Here is a 12123-nt window from a genome sequence, read left to right on the forward strand (position 1 = left end):
TGAAATCTTTACTTAATGTATACTGAATTGATCTTCTTTTTTTAACTTTTATTTAATGAATATAAATTTCCAAAGTACAGAATATTGATTACAATGGCTTCCCCCCATAACGTCCCTCCAACCCGCAACCCTCCCCTTATCCACTCCCTCTCCCCTTCCATTCATATCAAGATTCATTTTCGATTCTCTTTATATACAGAAGATCAGTTTAGCATTCATTAAGTAAAGATTTCAACAGTTTGCTCCCACACAGAAACTGAAATGATCTTCTGTATATAAAGATAATTGAAAATGAATCTTGATGTGAATGGAATGGGAGAGGGAGCGGGAGATGGGAGGGGTGTGAGTGGGAGGGAAATTATGGTGGGGGGGAAGCCATTGCAATCCATTCACTGTACTTTGAAAATTTATATTTACTAAATAAAAAATTAAAAAAAGAAAAATTCAAAATTTAAAAAAATAAGTAATTCTTAAATAATAACATGAAGAAGAGCTTTATAATTCTAGTTTTCTCAATGGTTTCTCACTCTCTTCATTAGTAACATTCTGTGAGCATGTACTTTACACCCCAGAATATCTTTCTTTTTAGATACCTTCTTGTTTTTCATTAAAATGGCACAGTGCTGTCCTTCAGATAGTAGGACTGGCAAAAGGAAAAACAAGCACATGGAGTGGGCTCCATTTCACCAAGCATCTCTGAAGGTAAGTTCTGCCATGGATGCTCAGAATACTTGCAGTAGAATTTATAGGTATTCCGTTAGAGTTTTAGAAGTAATATTTTCTAAGGTTACATGTGGCTGGATGATACAGTCAATGGTTAATAATCCTGATTGACCCCCGATGGTGGGAGGTGAAGAGCGGAAGCATGAGTTTCTATTATTTGGAGAAAACTTAAAAGGGACCTATGAATAAATAAGGAGAAACTTTTAGCAGAGGAGGGAAAGAAGGTGCAGACTGGAGCACCGGGAACATAAAGCAGTAAATGTTCATACATCATTTCTTAGACAACTCATCCCTCTGGTTCAGTTTAAGGGATCACTTGTAGTATTATAGGCATTCCAGACTTTTTTGATTTTTTGCCATTGTTCACAATCCAAGGTTTGGTTACCACATAAAAAGGTCTGAGGGGACAACCCTGCTTCAATAAGTAAGGTATAAGAGTACTCCAGTGGGCTAGAATAGGGATTGGGGTGAGTTACTGAAGTGTTTTAGGTTCTTTTCCTTGTTTCTGACAGACTCAAAATACTCATCAATAGCCTTTCATGTCCTTTTCTTTCTTACCCTTTCTCTTACTATTACTCATTTATTTTGTTCATTCCTCCCAACTGCACCCTGACTCTACAGGACAAGAATGTTGTGGAACCACAGACCTGGGTGGAGGAGAAGCCGCCGTGGGCGTTCTGCTGCTTTGTGATCCACTTCACAATGAGCTTTGCAGTAGTCAGGTCCTCTGAGGCTGGGGCAGGCCAGGCAGTGAGGTGAGCAAGGAGCACATAGGACGTCATCTCCACCTCAGCAGAGGGAGCCCGGGGGTGGAAGAAATGGCCCTCTGACGACTTGGGTTTCTGAGGTCGCTCCCAGTGAATTGAATCATCTTAATGATAAGAATAACGCAAGAATGAAAATCATTAATATTTCATGCATGACTCTAAAAGCCTATGCTTTTATTTAGAAAGAAATAACAAAAGCTGAAGTAAGGGGTTTTTTTTTACATCAATCAAAATATCTCTAAATTTATTAATCCAGAAATTAATCCAGAATAAATTGCAAACTTGATAAGATCAAGTGTGGTTGATCAAAACATTGAGGACAGAGATTTATAAGACATGAAGCAAACTATTCTCAAATATTATTTTTGTAGGATTAATAAGGAAAAAATAGCTGATATGATTCCCTCTTTGACTCCCTCACCTACACCCTAAATTTATTAGGTCAATATTTTTATTTGAAGTTAAATATAAAACCTACCAATTTATTTTAGGGAGTCGTAATAGAACTTGTAAAACATGAAAACTACTATTATAGATGACCACTTATCTGCTACAGCCCTTAGTATCTCAAACGACCCTGACTTGTATTCATATATCATAAAAAAGTATAAATATGAACTACACTTGTCTTTGTAAGGAGAGATTGATAGCCCTGAAGTCTCCTATATTATTATTTTTATTGATATTGTTCTCTATATAACAAAATATTCCAGAGAAGGCATGGGGATTTAGGGAGTGTTAATCTCCCAATGGGTGATTCTGCATGTGAATCTCAGCATTTCATAGGGGTATAGGCCAAAAGAAGATTCTTTTCAGGAATTCAAAAATCTTCCCCTTTTCCCTTGAGTGGAAGTAGGTGGGGCAAAAAATATTAAAATATGCTCTCACCTTCCTTTATAGCTTCCTCATCAAGTGACTTGAGTACTTCATTCCTTCGGCCCTGGTTACCTGCCAGGGCAAAAGCATAGGCCAACAGTGCCTTGGTGTAGACGTGGCTGCCATTGGTCTTTTCCTGTGCTGTGTTCCAGGCTGACTCTAGGCAAAACAGGGCATTGCGAACCACAGGGTCCTGTGAAGGGAGAACAGGGTACCTTCAGCTATGTTAAAGACTCTAGGATAGGAGGTAACAATGCGTTTGAAAACTACTTTCTCTCTCTCTCTTCCTCCATCCATTCACCAGCCATCTTTTTAGAAATCACCCCCCCCCCCCCATTAGGATCCCATTAAATGAAACTGATAATTGTGCGACCAGGGGCCATGTGTTTCTGATTAGTTTTGGCACTTGATCCTGGATTTTATTGAACAAGTAGTTTCTTTTTGGTGGAATTAGGCAGATGCATAATGACATGCAAAGGGAAAAGTTGTCACTTGGCTTGGAGAGGAGTGGTATTATAACCCTAATTCAGTAGATTCCATAGCAGTTGGAAAACTGGAGAAATATGTGATACCCACAGTGACTGGGAGAGGAATTTCCAGAAGGGCAATGGTGATATAGGCAGAGAGGGTCACTTCATCATCTACTCCACCCTGTAAATGTAAGAGAGGGAAAGGGAGATAAATTCCACTTTCAGAAACCCTTCAAAAGTTTCTTCTCTTCTGATGGCCAATCTTCTATGAGTCTTTGGAATTTATTCTCATCCATATATTCACTGTACAAAGCACACTTCCCACCTAGGTCCCATTTCTTTCTCCTCAGTGGTATGCAGGTTTATCTCCCTACCCTATTGCTCTCCTATACTTTCCAGTCCTTTCCTTTAAGAATTCCCTTGCCACTTCTCCTTAGATGCTTTCATCCTTCAAGAAATTGCCATGGGTTAGGGATTCAGCAGGTTTATGACTAGTTCAGAAAATAAATCACCTGCTTGGGGGCTGGTTTTGTGGTGCAGCAGGTTAAGCTGCCACCTGTGATGTTGGCATTCTATATGAGCAGCGTTTCTACTGTAGCTGCTCTACTTCTGATCCACCTCCCTGCTAGTGTGTCTGGGGAAGCAGCAGTAAATGGTCCACGTGCTTGGGCCCCTGCCATCCATGTGGGAGACTCAAATGGAGTTCCAGGCTGCTAGCTTTGGCCTGGTTCAGCCTTGGACATTGTAGCCATTTGGGGAGTAAACCAGAGAATGGAAGATCTCTCTTTCTCCCTCTGTCTTTCCCCACCACCACACTCTCTGCAACTCTGCCTTTTAAAAAAATAAATAAATCTTTTAAAAAACAGAGCAATCACCTTCATGGCATTGTTGAAGAGATTCCCAGAACTCCTGAAACAGCCATCGTCCTTTTGCTTCTGAGAAAGCCAAGTGAGGGCTTGGGTAATGTGTGCTTTGTCAATGAAGGCAAAGGGTTGTGCTTGGGCAAAACTCTTGAGCACAAAGGCTGTGAGCCTGGTGGAGAGAGAAAAGTGATTGTTGGAGTTATTTGTTGTCATGCAGCACCTTCACATGCCCAAGCTTCATCGCAGGGCACCCCACAAGACTCGTGAGTCAGTATGAGATGATCTGAATGTGTGGGGCTGGGCAGTATCTGTTTGCTACCCCAAGACACTATTCTCTTTCTCTGGGCTCTGCCTGCCAATAATCCATTGCCAACTTGTTTCAAGTGCTTCCTGATTTACTTCCAGTTTGTTTTAGGTGCTTAGACTTGGCCTTACTTGTTCATTTGGTTGACTTACACACTCATGTTAGGTTTTATCCCTTCCATTGATTTTCTATGTAGATGAGAAAACCCTTCTATTCTAAAGTTCCTGCTATATAGGCTAACCTTGTGGAAATATTTTTTTTTTTGGCCAGGAAACACTAACTAAAAACTAAATATAAGCCCTTTCCCCTGCCTTCCTTCCTGTCCCTTCTACCAGCCTCCTTTACATGTGTTGTCTCTTACTTGCCTATGTATTTTACCTCAGAAGAATAGTATTATTTAATGCAAGGAGGTACTAGGAAGAAAGGCTTTTCTAGTCTCAGTTTCTAGCATTTCTGGATGTGTAAAAATACCTTATGTGTGGCCATTTAAAAAAAAACTTGTAATGAGTATTAGAGATATATAACAAAGAATAGCTTACTGTATTCAGTGAAAAATATATTTTGAAATTAAAGCAGATAAACCCTGAGATAAGTCTCAGCTCTGCCACTTATTCATGCAACCTAGAGATGGCACTAGGCACAATTTTCTACCTCTGTAAAAAGAGGCCCATACTGTCTAATTCATAGAGTTGCCATGAGGAGCAAGAGTTGTACAGGTCTGGCCGATAGTACCCTTTCATTACCAAGTGTTGCCTTCATCATTGCCATTTTTGTCTCCAAAGGCGCTGTAGGAGCCATCTTTGTGTTTGTAGTTCAGCTGTTTCTGATAACCTGAGATGGAAAGTTTCAGATGGTTCATGAAATATCAGTGACATATCAGAGAAAGATGGGATCCTCCTATGTTTAGACTAATGCCAGAAAAGCCACCCATGTGCCCTGGCCTCTCTTCAATGCAGGGCCCTCCAAGAACCCATTGAATGTGAAGCCTACTTGTGGAAGGAATATTTACAATCAGAAAGTGAAGTGTCTGCTCCTTACTCACCAGCATTGAGAAAGTTTATGGCCTTGGACTTGAGCTCTGGAGTCAGTTGGTGGGTTTCATTCAGATATTTCAGTACATAGATATTAGGAGCAAAAAGGGCAATGTTCTGTTCACCACAGCCATAGGGCATCTGGAGGAGACTGTGTGTGTTTTTTATAGGAGAGCCTAAAATGTCACCTGAGAGCGAAAGAGGAGAAGTCAAAACAATCATAAATGAACAGAATCATGAATCAATATTTAGAGTCATTTCTAAAAGTCAGCAGATTTGAAGGAACTAGAATTTGAGAGGAAGGTCAGGTATACTGGAAGCCAAGTAGAGTGAGGAAAAGTTAGAGATATGAGCAAGAAGTCGAAAAATTGAAGTACTGTGAAAAATTATATTTGGAAAAATACAATAGGAGTGGTGGTGGCAGTGGCTGTCTCAAATCCTCTGGGGACTGAATGACTCACCCAAAACAGAGACAGAGGCTCTGGCTGATTCTTTCACTACTCCTGGTGGAAGCTTCAGGGCCAATTTTTCTGATACCCCAGCATCTTGGTAAACAAACAAATCAGATTCATAAAAGATTATCTTTGATGTTGGTATTTCTGAAAAGTCCTAAGGAGAGTGGTTTTAGCAGTGAATATTAAACTTGGAATTCATGCCTCCTTAATACTCCAAATTTAGATTTCTTGGTACTGAGGGGTTTGCTAACCTATGCCTCTTTTTTTATTAACTGATTACATTGAATAGTACGGCAACTGCACCAAAGAAGACTCCAAGTTTTCTTAGGTTTTTTGAAGTCTCCTTAAATGTAATGTGGACTGATACGAGATTGTATTTCTTTGCCTCAAATTTTAGCTATGTACAAATGTATACTTAACACATCAGAGGAAGTAAGCAAGTAAATCAATGGTGGGTACTTGGCATTTTTCAGGGGTTTTCTCTGTGTGGCTGTGATATCAGTAGATTTTAGTAACTACTCAGGAATCATTTTCTTGGATGTTCTTGACATGGGTGTGTATGTGTTAGGAGTGGAGGAGGTTGATAGGTACATGAGTTTGTATTCATGATTATCAGGAAAATCAGAATTGAGGAATGGTAAGGGTATGCCTTGTTCTTCTCTTGTGTATTCAGAGACAAACATTATTTGTCGCTCCCCGTCTTCATGGGGGAACGACACAGGACCCTGCGCTGTTCTTTTGTCTGCTCGGCCCTCCCCGGGTTTGCTGCTGGTTCTTCCCGGGTTGGCTACTATCCCTTCCACCTCCGTGGAAGGGCAGTTCCCCCTGGCCGCATTCCCCACTTCCGCAGGGGAGCGGCACACCGCCGGCCGGCTTTCTCGGGGGCTGCACGGGTTCCCTTAGATGTTCCCCATAGATGTTCCTGGTGCATGCCGTCTCTCTCCTCCTTTATAGTCCTCCTCTGCCAATCCCAACTTGGCTGCCCACACGCCGAGTACGCTGCTCTCCAATCAGGAGCAAGTCCTACAGTTTATTGGTTGAACTGGAGGCAGCTGGGTAGAAGCTGTTTTCTCCTCTCCCAGCGCCATATTGTAGGAGAGCAGATGCATAGAATAAGTCTTAATTCCAGTAACTTAGTCTAGTCCGGATTGCTCCCCACAGATCCCCCTTTCTTTTTATTTTTTGGCGTTGATACGCGCCTGTCTTCGGTGTCCCGCGGCACACACTCTGCTCTACTTGCTAGAGTTGCCACAGGCTCTTACAAGTCCTATCAATCAGGAAAACCGAATCCGGGTCCTCTCTTCGCCATTGTGAGGAGGTTTTTAGGCGCTGATGCGTGCCTGTGTTCGGTGCCCTGCAGCGCATGCTCTACTCTGCTAGAACTGCCTGCAGGTGCTTACAAAACCTATCAGGCAAACCGAATCCAAGCCTTCTCATTGTCGTATTGTGGGGGAGACTTATTAGTGTTGGTTCGTGCCTATCTTCGGTGACCTGCAGCTCATACTCTGGTCGAGCTGCTTGCTGGTGCTTACCGCCTTAAATCAGGCAGACCGAATCCAAGCCTCCTAATTGTTGCATTGTGGGGAAGCCTTACTGATGTTAATTCGTGCCTGTCTTCGGTGACCTGCGGCGCATAAGCTGCTAGCCGCCCAGGTGCTCATCGCCTCACTTAATCAGGCAGACCGAATCCAAGCTTTCTCATTGCCATGTTGTAGGGAGGCCTTTCTATTTCTCTATTTCTCTATCTCCGGGCATTCCTATTTCTCCCATTTTACTTCTATCTTCCAACATTCCTATTTCTCTCATCTTACTTCTAAACTTCTGTTTCTCTTATCCCTGCAGCTTCCCGGCGCCTCGCCCTGCCGGCAGCTTCACGGCTCCGCGCAGCTTCCCGGCGCCTCGCCCCGCGGCAGCTTCACGGCTTTGCGCGGCTTCCCGGCGCCTCGCCCCGCCGGCGCCCGCCCCGCGGCGGCTTCACAGCTCTGCGCGGCTTCCTGGCGCCTCGCCCCGCCGGCGGGTTCCCGGCTCTGCGCGCACGCTCCGCGGTCTCCACGCACTTCGCGCCCGCACCACGGCCTCGCGCCAGCCCCGCGTTTCCTATCTATTCACGCCCTGTGCTCTCTCTGCACGCGGCGGCTTCCGCGAATGTTTCCGCCACCACCGGCATTCAGTCCAAGTTCCCCGGACTAACCTGGCGAATCCTGGTGGCCCACGTCTCTGCCTCTGGTTCCAGATCTTCGCCTCTTGCTCCCCGGGGTGACTTGAATTCCAAGGTGGCTTATATCTCCGCCTCGGCCTGCACTCGCGGCTTCATCCTCCCTAACATTTTTCTCTACCTGGTATGTTTCCTTAAGTTTTCTTCCAACAATATTCCTCTCATTTCTCCTGGCTTCTCCCCACAGTCCGTATCCGAGTCCAAGCCTCCTCCAGGTTTCACTTTCGCTTTCAGTCTCCTAGCTTCCCCGCCATAGTCCGCATCCGAGTCTATGAAAGCTTTCACTTTCGCTTTCAATCCTAACTTCTTTCCCACAGTCCATATCCGAGTCTATGCCTAGGCTTTCAATAGCTTCTTCCGGCACCTAGGCTCTTTGCTAGTCTCTCTCTCCGGTATTTTCCCATTTCTTCCCGTTTCTTCCCTCCTAAGTTTGCTATCCGTCCTAGGTTTCCTATCCGTCCTAGGTTTTCTATCCGAGTCACGGCACCATTATGTCGCTCCCCGTCTTCATGGGGGAACGACACAGGACCCTGCGCTGTTCTTTTGTCTGCTCGGCCCTCCCCGGGTTTGCTGCTGGTTCTTCCCGGGTTGGCTACTATCCCTTCCACCTCCGTGGAAGGGCAGTTCCCCCTGGCCGCATTCCCCACTTCCGCAGGGGAGCGGCACACCGCCGGCCGGCTTTCTCGGGGGCTGCACGGGTTCCCTTAGATGTTCCCCATAGATGTTCCTGGTGCATGCCGTCTCTCTCCTCCTTTATAGTCCTCCTCTGCCAATCCCAACTCGGCTGCCCACACGCCGAGTACGCTGCTCTCCAATCAGGAGCAAGTCCTACAGTTTATTGGTTGAACTGGAGGCAGCTGGGTAGAAGCTGTTTTCTCCTCTCCCAGCGCCATATTGTAGGAGAGCAGATGCATAGAATAAGTCTTAATTCCAGTAACTTAGTCTAGTCCGGATTGCTCCCCACATTATTCTCCAGCAGTTCCTTCATACTTTCTACCTATCACACAAAAGCCTTTTATGACTTTCAGTAATTGTAAAATAACTTTCTCAAATGTATGACGTGTAAATGTGATGCAGGTTCATCAGCTTTGTTGAAATCATTACTTCATCTTATCTCTGCTTTGTTAACTTTCTTATTATAATAGATTTAGTTCATGCATAAAACACTTTTATTCAAATGATCCATTCTTTCAACAAATATGTATTGAGCAACTGCTTTGTGCCAGTTGCTGTTCTTGGTACTGGGAACACAGTCATGAACAAGAGTAGATAGAAATCTCAGCTTTTGTTAAATTTATATTCATCTTTTATGATAAACTCCTAAAGCTTCTTTTGAAATGGTTAGTTTGGGATTATGCATACAGTAGTAAAAGAGCAATTAATACCACAAAAATGAGAGAAAATATTATGCTAACTGTATTTTCATGATTTAGTGCATTTAATGTGTGAAATGTCTTTGATTATAAAGACATAATTTTTATAAAATTAGAAATATATGTCCCTTCACCAAACATTCTATATACTTTTCCCATTAGTTTAGGTATATTTTCATTCTGACCACTTCTGCCCTTATTTGTGCTGGGTGAAGGGATTTCTATACACTTGAGAAAAGAGCTAGAAATGAGGAACTGAGATGTTCCAGGTTGAATCCTGCTTTTACTATTGATTGTGATATAAATATAGTTACGGACCTTGATGTCCTATAAGACTCAGTGACTTTATTTATTTTACAAGAGAAAGAGATACAGTGTCCTGACTTTCTCATAGGAATATTGCAAAAAAAAAAAACCAATTAGGTCATTGATGTGAAAACAAATAAGTTTGTAACTTGAAATGTTCTGGTCTTCATATTGTTGTCATGAATCACTCTTACCTGATACACAGAGTAAGGAATTGAAAGTATGTTCCATCTTGATTCCCTCGGGCTTGGGTGGAAAGAAGAAAAAGAGATCAGAATGGACTGAGCATCCAAGTAAATAAACATAATTGGAATTTTGAGAGCATGTCCATAGCTTTATTATGTGTAAAGTGATTGGTTTGAGTTAGACAATTTCTAATTTCCATTACATCAGTGAATGCCTAAAAGTTTGACATGTTTGAAATGTTGAGGAGCCTAGTTAATAGGGAAGGGAATGAGGAAGGGTAATGAAGAGAAAAAAGTGAAATTGTGGGGAGCAACTCGGACTAAGACTGTTACTGGAATTAAGACTTATTCTATGCATCTGCTCTCCCACAATATGGCGCTGGGAGAGGAGTAAACAGCTTCTACACAGCTGCCTCCAGTTCAACCAATAAACAGCAGGACCTGCTCCTGATTGGAGGAGAGCAGCGTACTCGGTGTGTGGGTAGCAGAGTTGGGATTGGTGGAAGAGGACTATAAAGGAGGAGAGAGACAACATGCACCAGGAACATCTATCTGAAGGAACACCTGTGCAGCCCCCGAGAGAGCCGGCCGGTGGTGTGCCGCTCCCCCGCAGAAGTGGGGAAAGTGGCTAGGGGGAACCGCCCTTCCACGGAGGTGGAAGGGTCGGTAGCCAACCCGGGAAGAACCAGCAGCAAACCCGGGGAGGGCCGAGCAGACAAAAGAACAGCGCAGGGTCCTGTGTCGTTCCTCCACGAAGAGGGGGAGCGACAGAAATGAATAAGGAAAAGCAACTGATACAGAATATATCTAATCCAGCTTTTAGTTAATGAGAAAATAGCTAAAAGGCAAATAGAAAAACAAAACAAAATTAGTAATTTAAGACATGAACTTGTCACATGTTGTGAAATACACAAAGTTAAAGTATTATTCCTACAATTCTATTTTACTTGAAATTATAGACAGTCAACATTGCTCCATTTTCTGGTCTCAGTAGGAGAAGTCGGGCTTACCCACCTCAACTAACAGGAGTTTGACAACTGTGTCTGACTTCTCAGTTTCAGGAACTGTAGCCATCTCATTACCACAGAGGTCTGGGGACTGTATTGCTTCTGCACTCATGGAGAAATTCACATTCCCTGAAACAAATGGCCTGCAGACATGAGCTTGGATGTGCCACGGACTTGGCATTCTTTCAGTCTCCAAGATCTATGGGGGGTGTCAAGTTCTGTGAGAAATCCATGGGCTTGCTCCTTATTTAATCTGACATGTACGTGGACAGAAGCAGCATTGACCAGTCTTCTGCTTTTGTGGCCCAAACAGGAGAACCTCATTTAAGGAGCCTTCATGCTTTCATTATCTTTGAGTACAGAGAGTCTCAGAGCACCTTCACTCACCTAGAGATGTAGGAGTTACCAACCAGGACAGAGTTTCCCTCTCATTTCCACAGAGGCAGTAAGAATCTTGTTCTTTCTGCACTGGGATAGCTGTGAAGTCAGGAGAAGCTTTCAGCTGCACACTCACCTGTAGTCCCACATGGGGAAGAGAGATAAAAGAGATGTAACTTCCAAAGGGCAACACATTTATGTACAGGATGGGGCAAGTGAGGAAGCCTGAAGTGAACCTGGGTGTTCAAAAGAGATGAGCAGTTTTTTTTTTTTTTTACAAAGTGTAGTGTTGAAAATGACACATGAGCTGAACGTATTTACATGAAAATGTTGTATGGATATTATATAATATACAAACATATGTATTTACACACATATATAGGTAAATATATTTATTTACATGTTGATTTTGGCACAAGAATGGAAGGGTAGAGAAAGCTAACTAAGGTATGCCTATCCTGAGGAAATTTCCCCACTGGCTCAGACTCATGAGAAATCTCCTTGTTTACTCTGTTGCTAGTCTAATTGAAGTTCTTTCCCTCATTTTTTTTAACCTGTATTCATTCTTTGGTTAGAGACATACATTCCAATTTTTATGTGTACAGATACTTTGGGGCTATCAGTGGCTCCTGTCAAGGTGTTTTGCTCAGCAGACACATAAGATGCTAAGAAATTGTGTTAAATATGGCTAAATGTGGGTCCAGCCCTGTGGCATGGAGGGTAAAGCTGCCACCTGCACCGCTGGCAACTCATATGGGCACCAGTTCAAGTCCTGATTGCTCCACTTCCGATTCAGGTCTCTGATATGGCTTGGGAAAGCAGTGGAAGATGGCCCAAGTGCTTGGGCGACTACACCTATGTCAGAGATCTGGAAGAAGTTCCTTCTCCTGGCTTTGGATCAGCTCAGCTCTAGCTGTGCAGCAATTTAGGGAGAGAACCAGAGGATGGAAGACCTCTCTCTCTTTTCTCTCTGTAACTCTGTTTTTCAAATAAATAAATAAATAAATAAATCTTTAAAACTAATAAATAAATATGGCTAAATGTGATGGACATTAGAAAAAAGATACAATGAAAATATCATGGAAATTTAGAGCAAGACAGGATATCCAATAATGGGATTGAACCTCACACAAAAATCTACTCAAAATGGATCGAGGACCTAAATCTATG

General features: G+C 43.1%; 1 protein-coding gene across 3 annotated transcripts in view; it reads right to left on the minus strand.

Moving 5' to 3' along the window:
• The window catches only part of LOC100353846 (alpha-2-macroglobulin), a 61729-nt gene that overhangs the window by 16253 nt on the left and 33353 nt on the right, over positions 1 to 12123 (minus strand). The window contains exons 20-29 of one of the 3 annotated variants that reach the window (XM_008259804.5): positions 10963 to 11089; positions 10583 to 10704; positions 9578 to 9629; positions 5496 to 5579; positions 5046 to 5222; positions 4747 to 4834; positions 3712 to 3868; positions 2943 to 3017; positions 2379 to 2559; positions 1371 to 1594 (exon numbers count right to left, since the gene is read on the minus strand). In XM_008259804.5, the coding sequence (XP_008258026.3) occupies positions 1371 to 1594; positions 2379 to 2559; positions 2943 to 3017; positions 3712 to 3868; positions 4747 to 4834; positions 5046 to 5222; positions 5496 to 5579; positions 9578 to 9629; positions 10583 to 10704; positions 10963 to 11089 (1287 nt within the window). Of the gene's footprint in view, positions 1 to 1370; positions 1595 to 2378; positions 2560 to 2942; positions 3018 to 3711; positions 3869 to 4735; positions 4835 to 5045; positions 5223 to 5495; positions 5580 to 9577; positions 9630 to 10187; positions 10407 to 10582; positions 10705 to 10962; positions 11090 to 12123 lie in introns of those variants that run through there. The other 2 variants (XM_089303742.1, XM_089303743.1) reach the window with 2 other exon arrangements.

This window comes from Oryctolagus cuniculus, chromosome 9 (assembly GCF_051225735.1).
Source record: "Oryctolagus cuniculus isolate XC-2025 breed Fujian yellow rabbit chromosome 9, ASM5122573v1, whole genome shotgun sequence".
NCBI classification, from domain to species: Eukaryota; Metazoa; Chordata; class Mammalia; order Lagomorpha; family Leporidae; genus Oryctolagus; species Oryctolagus cuniculus.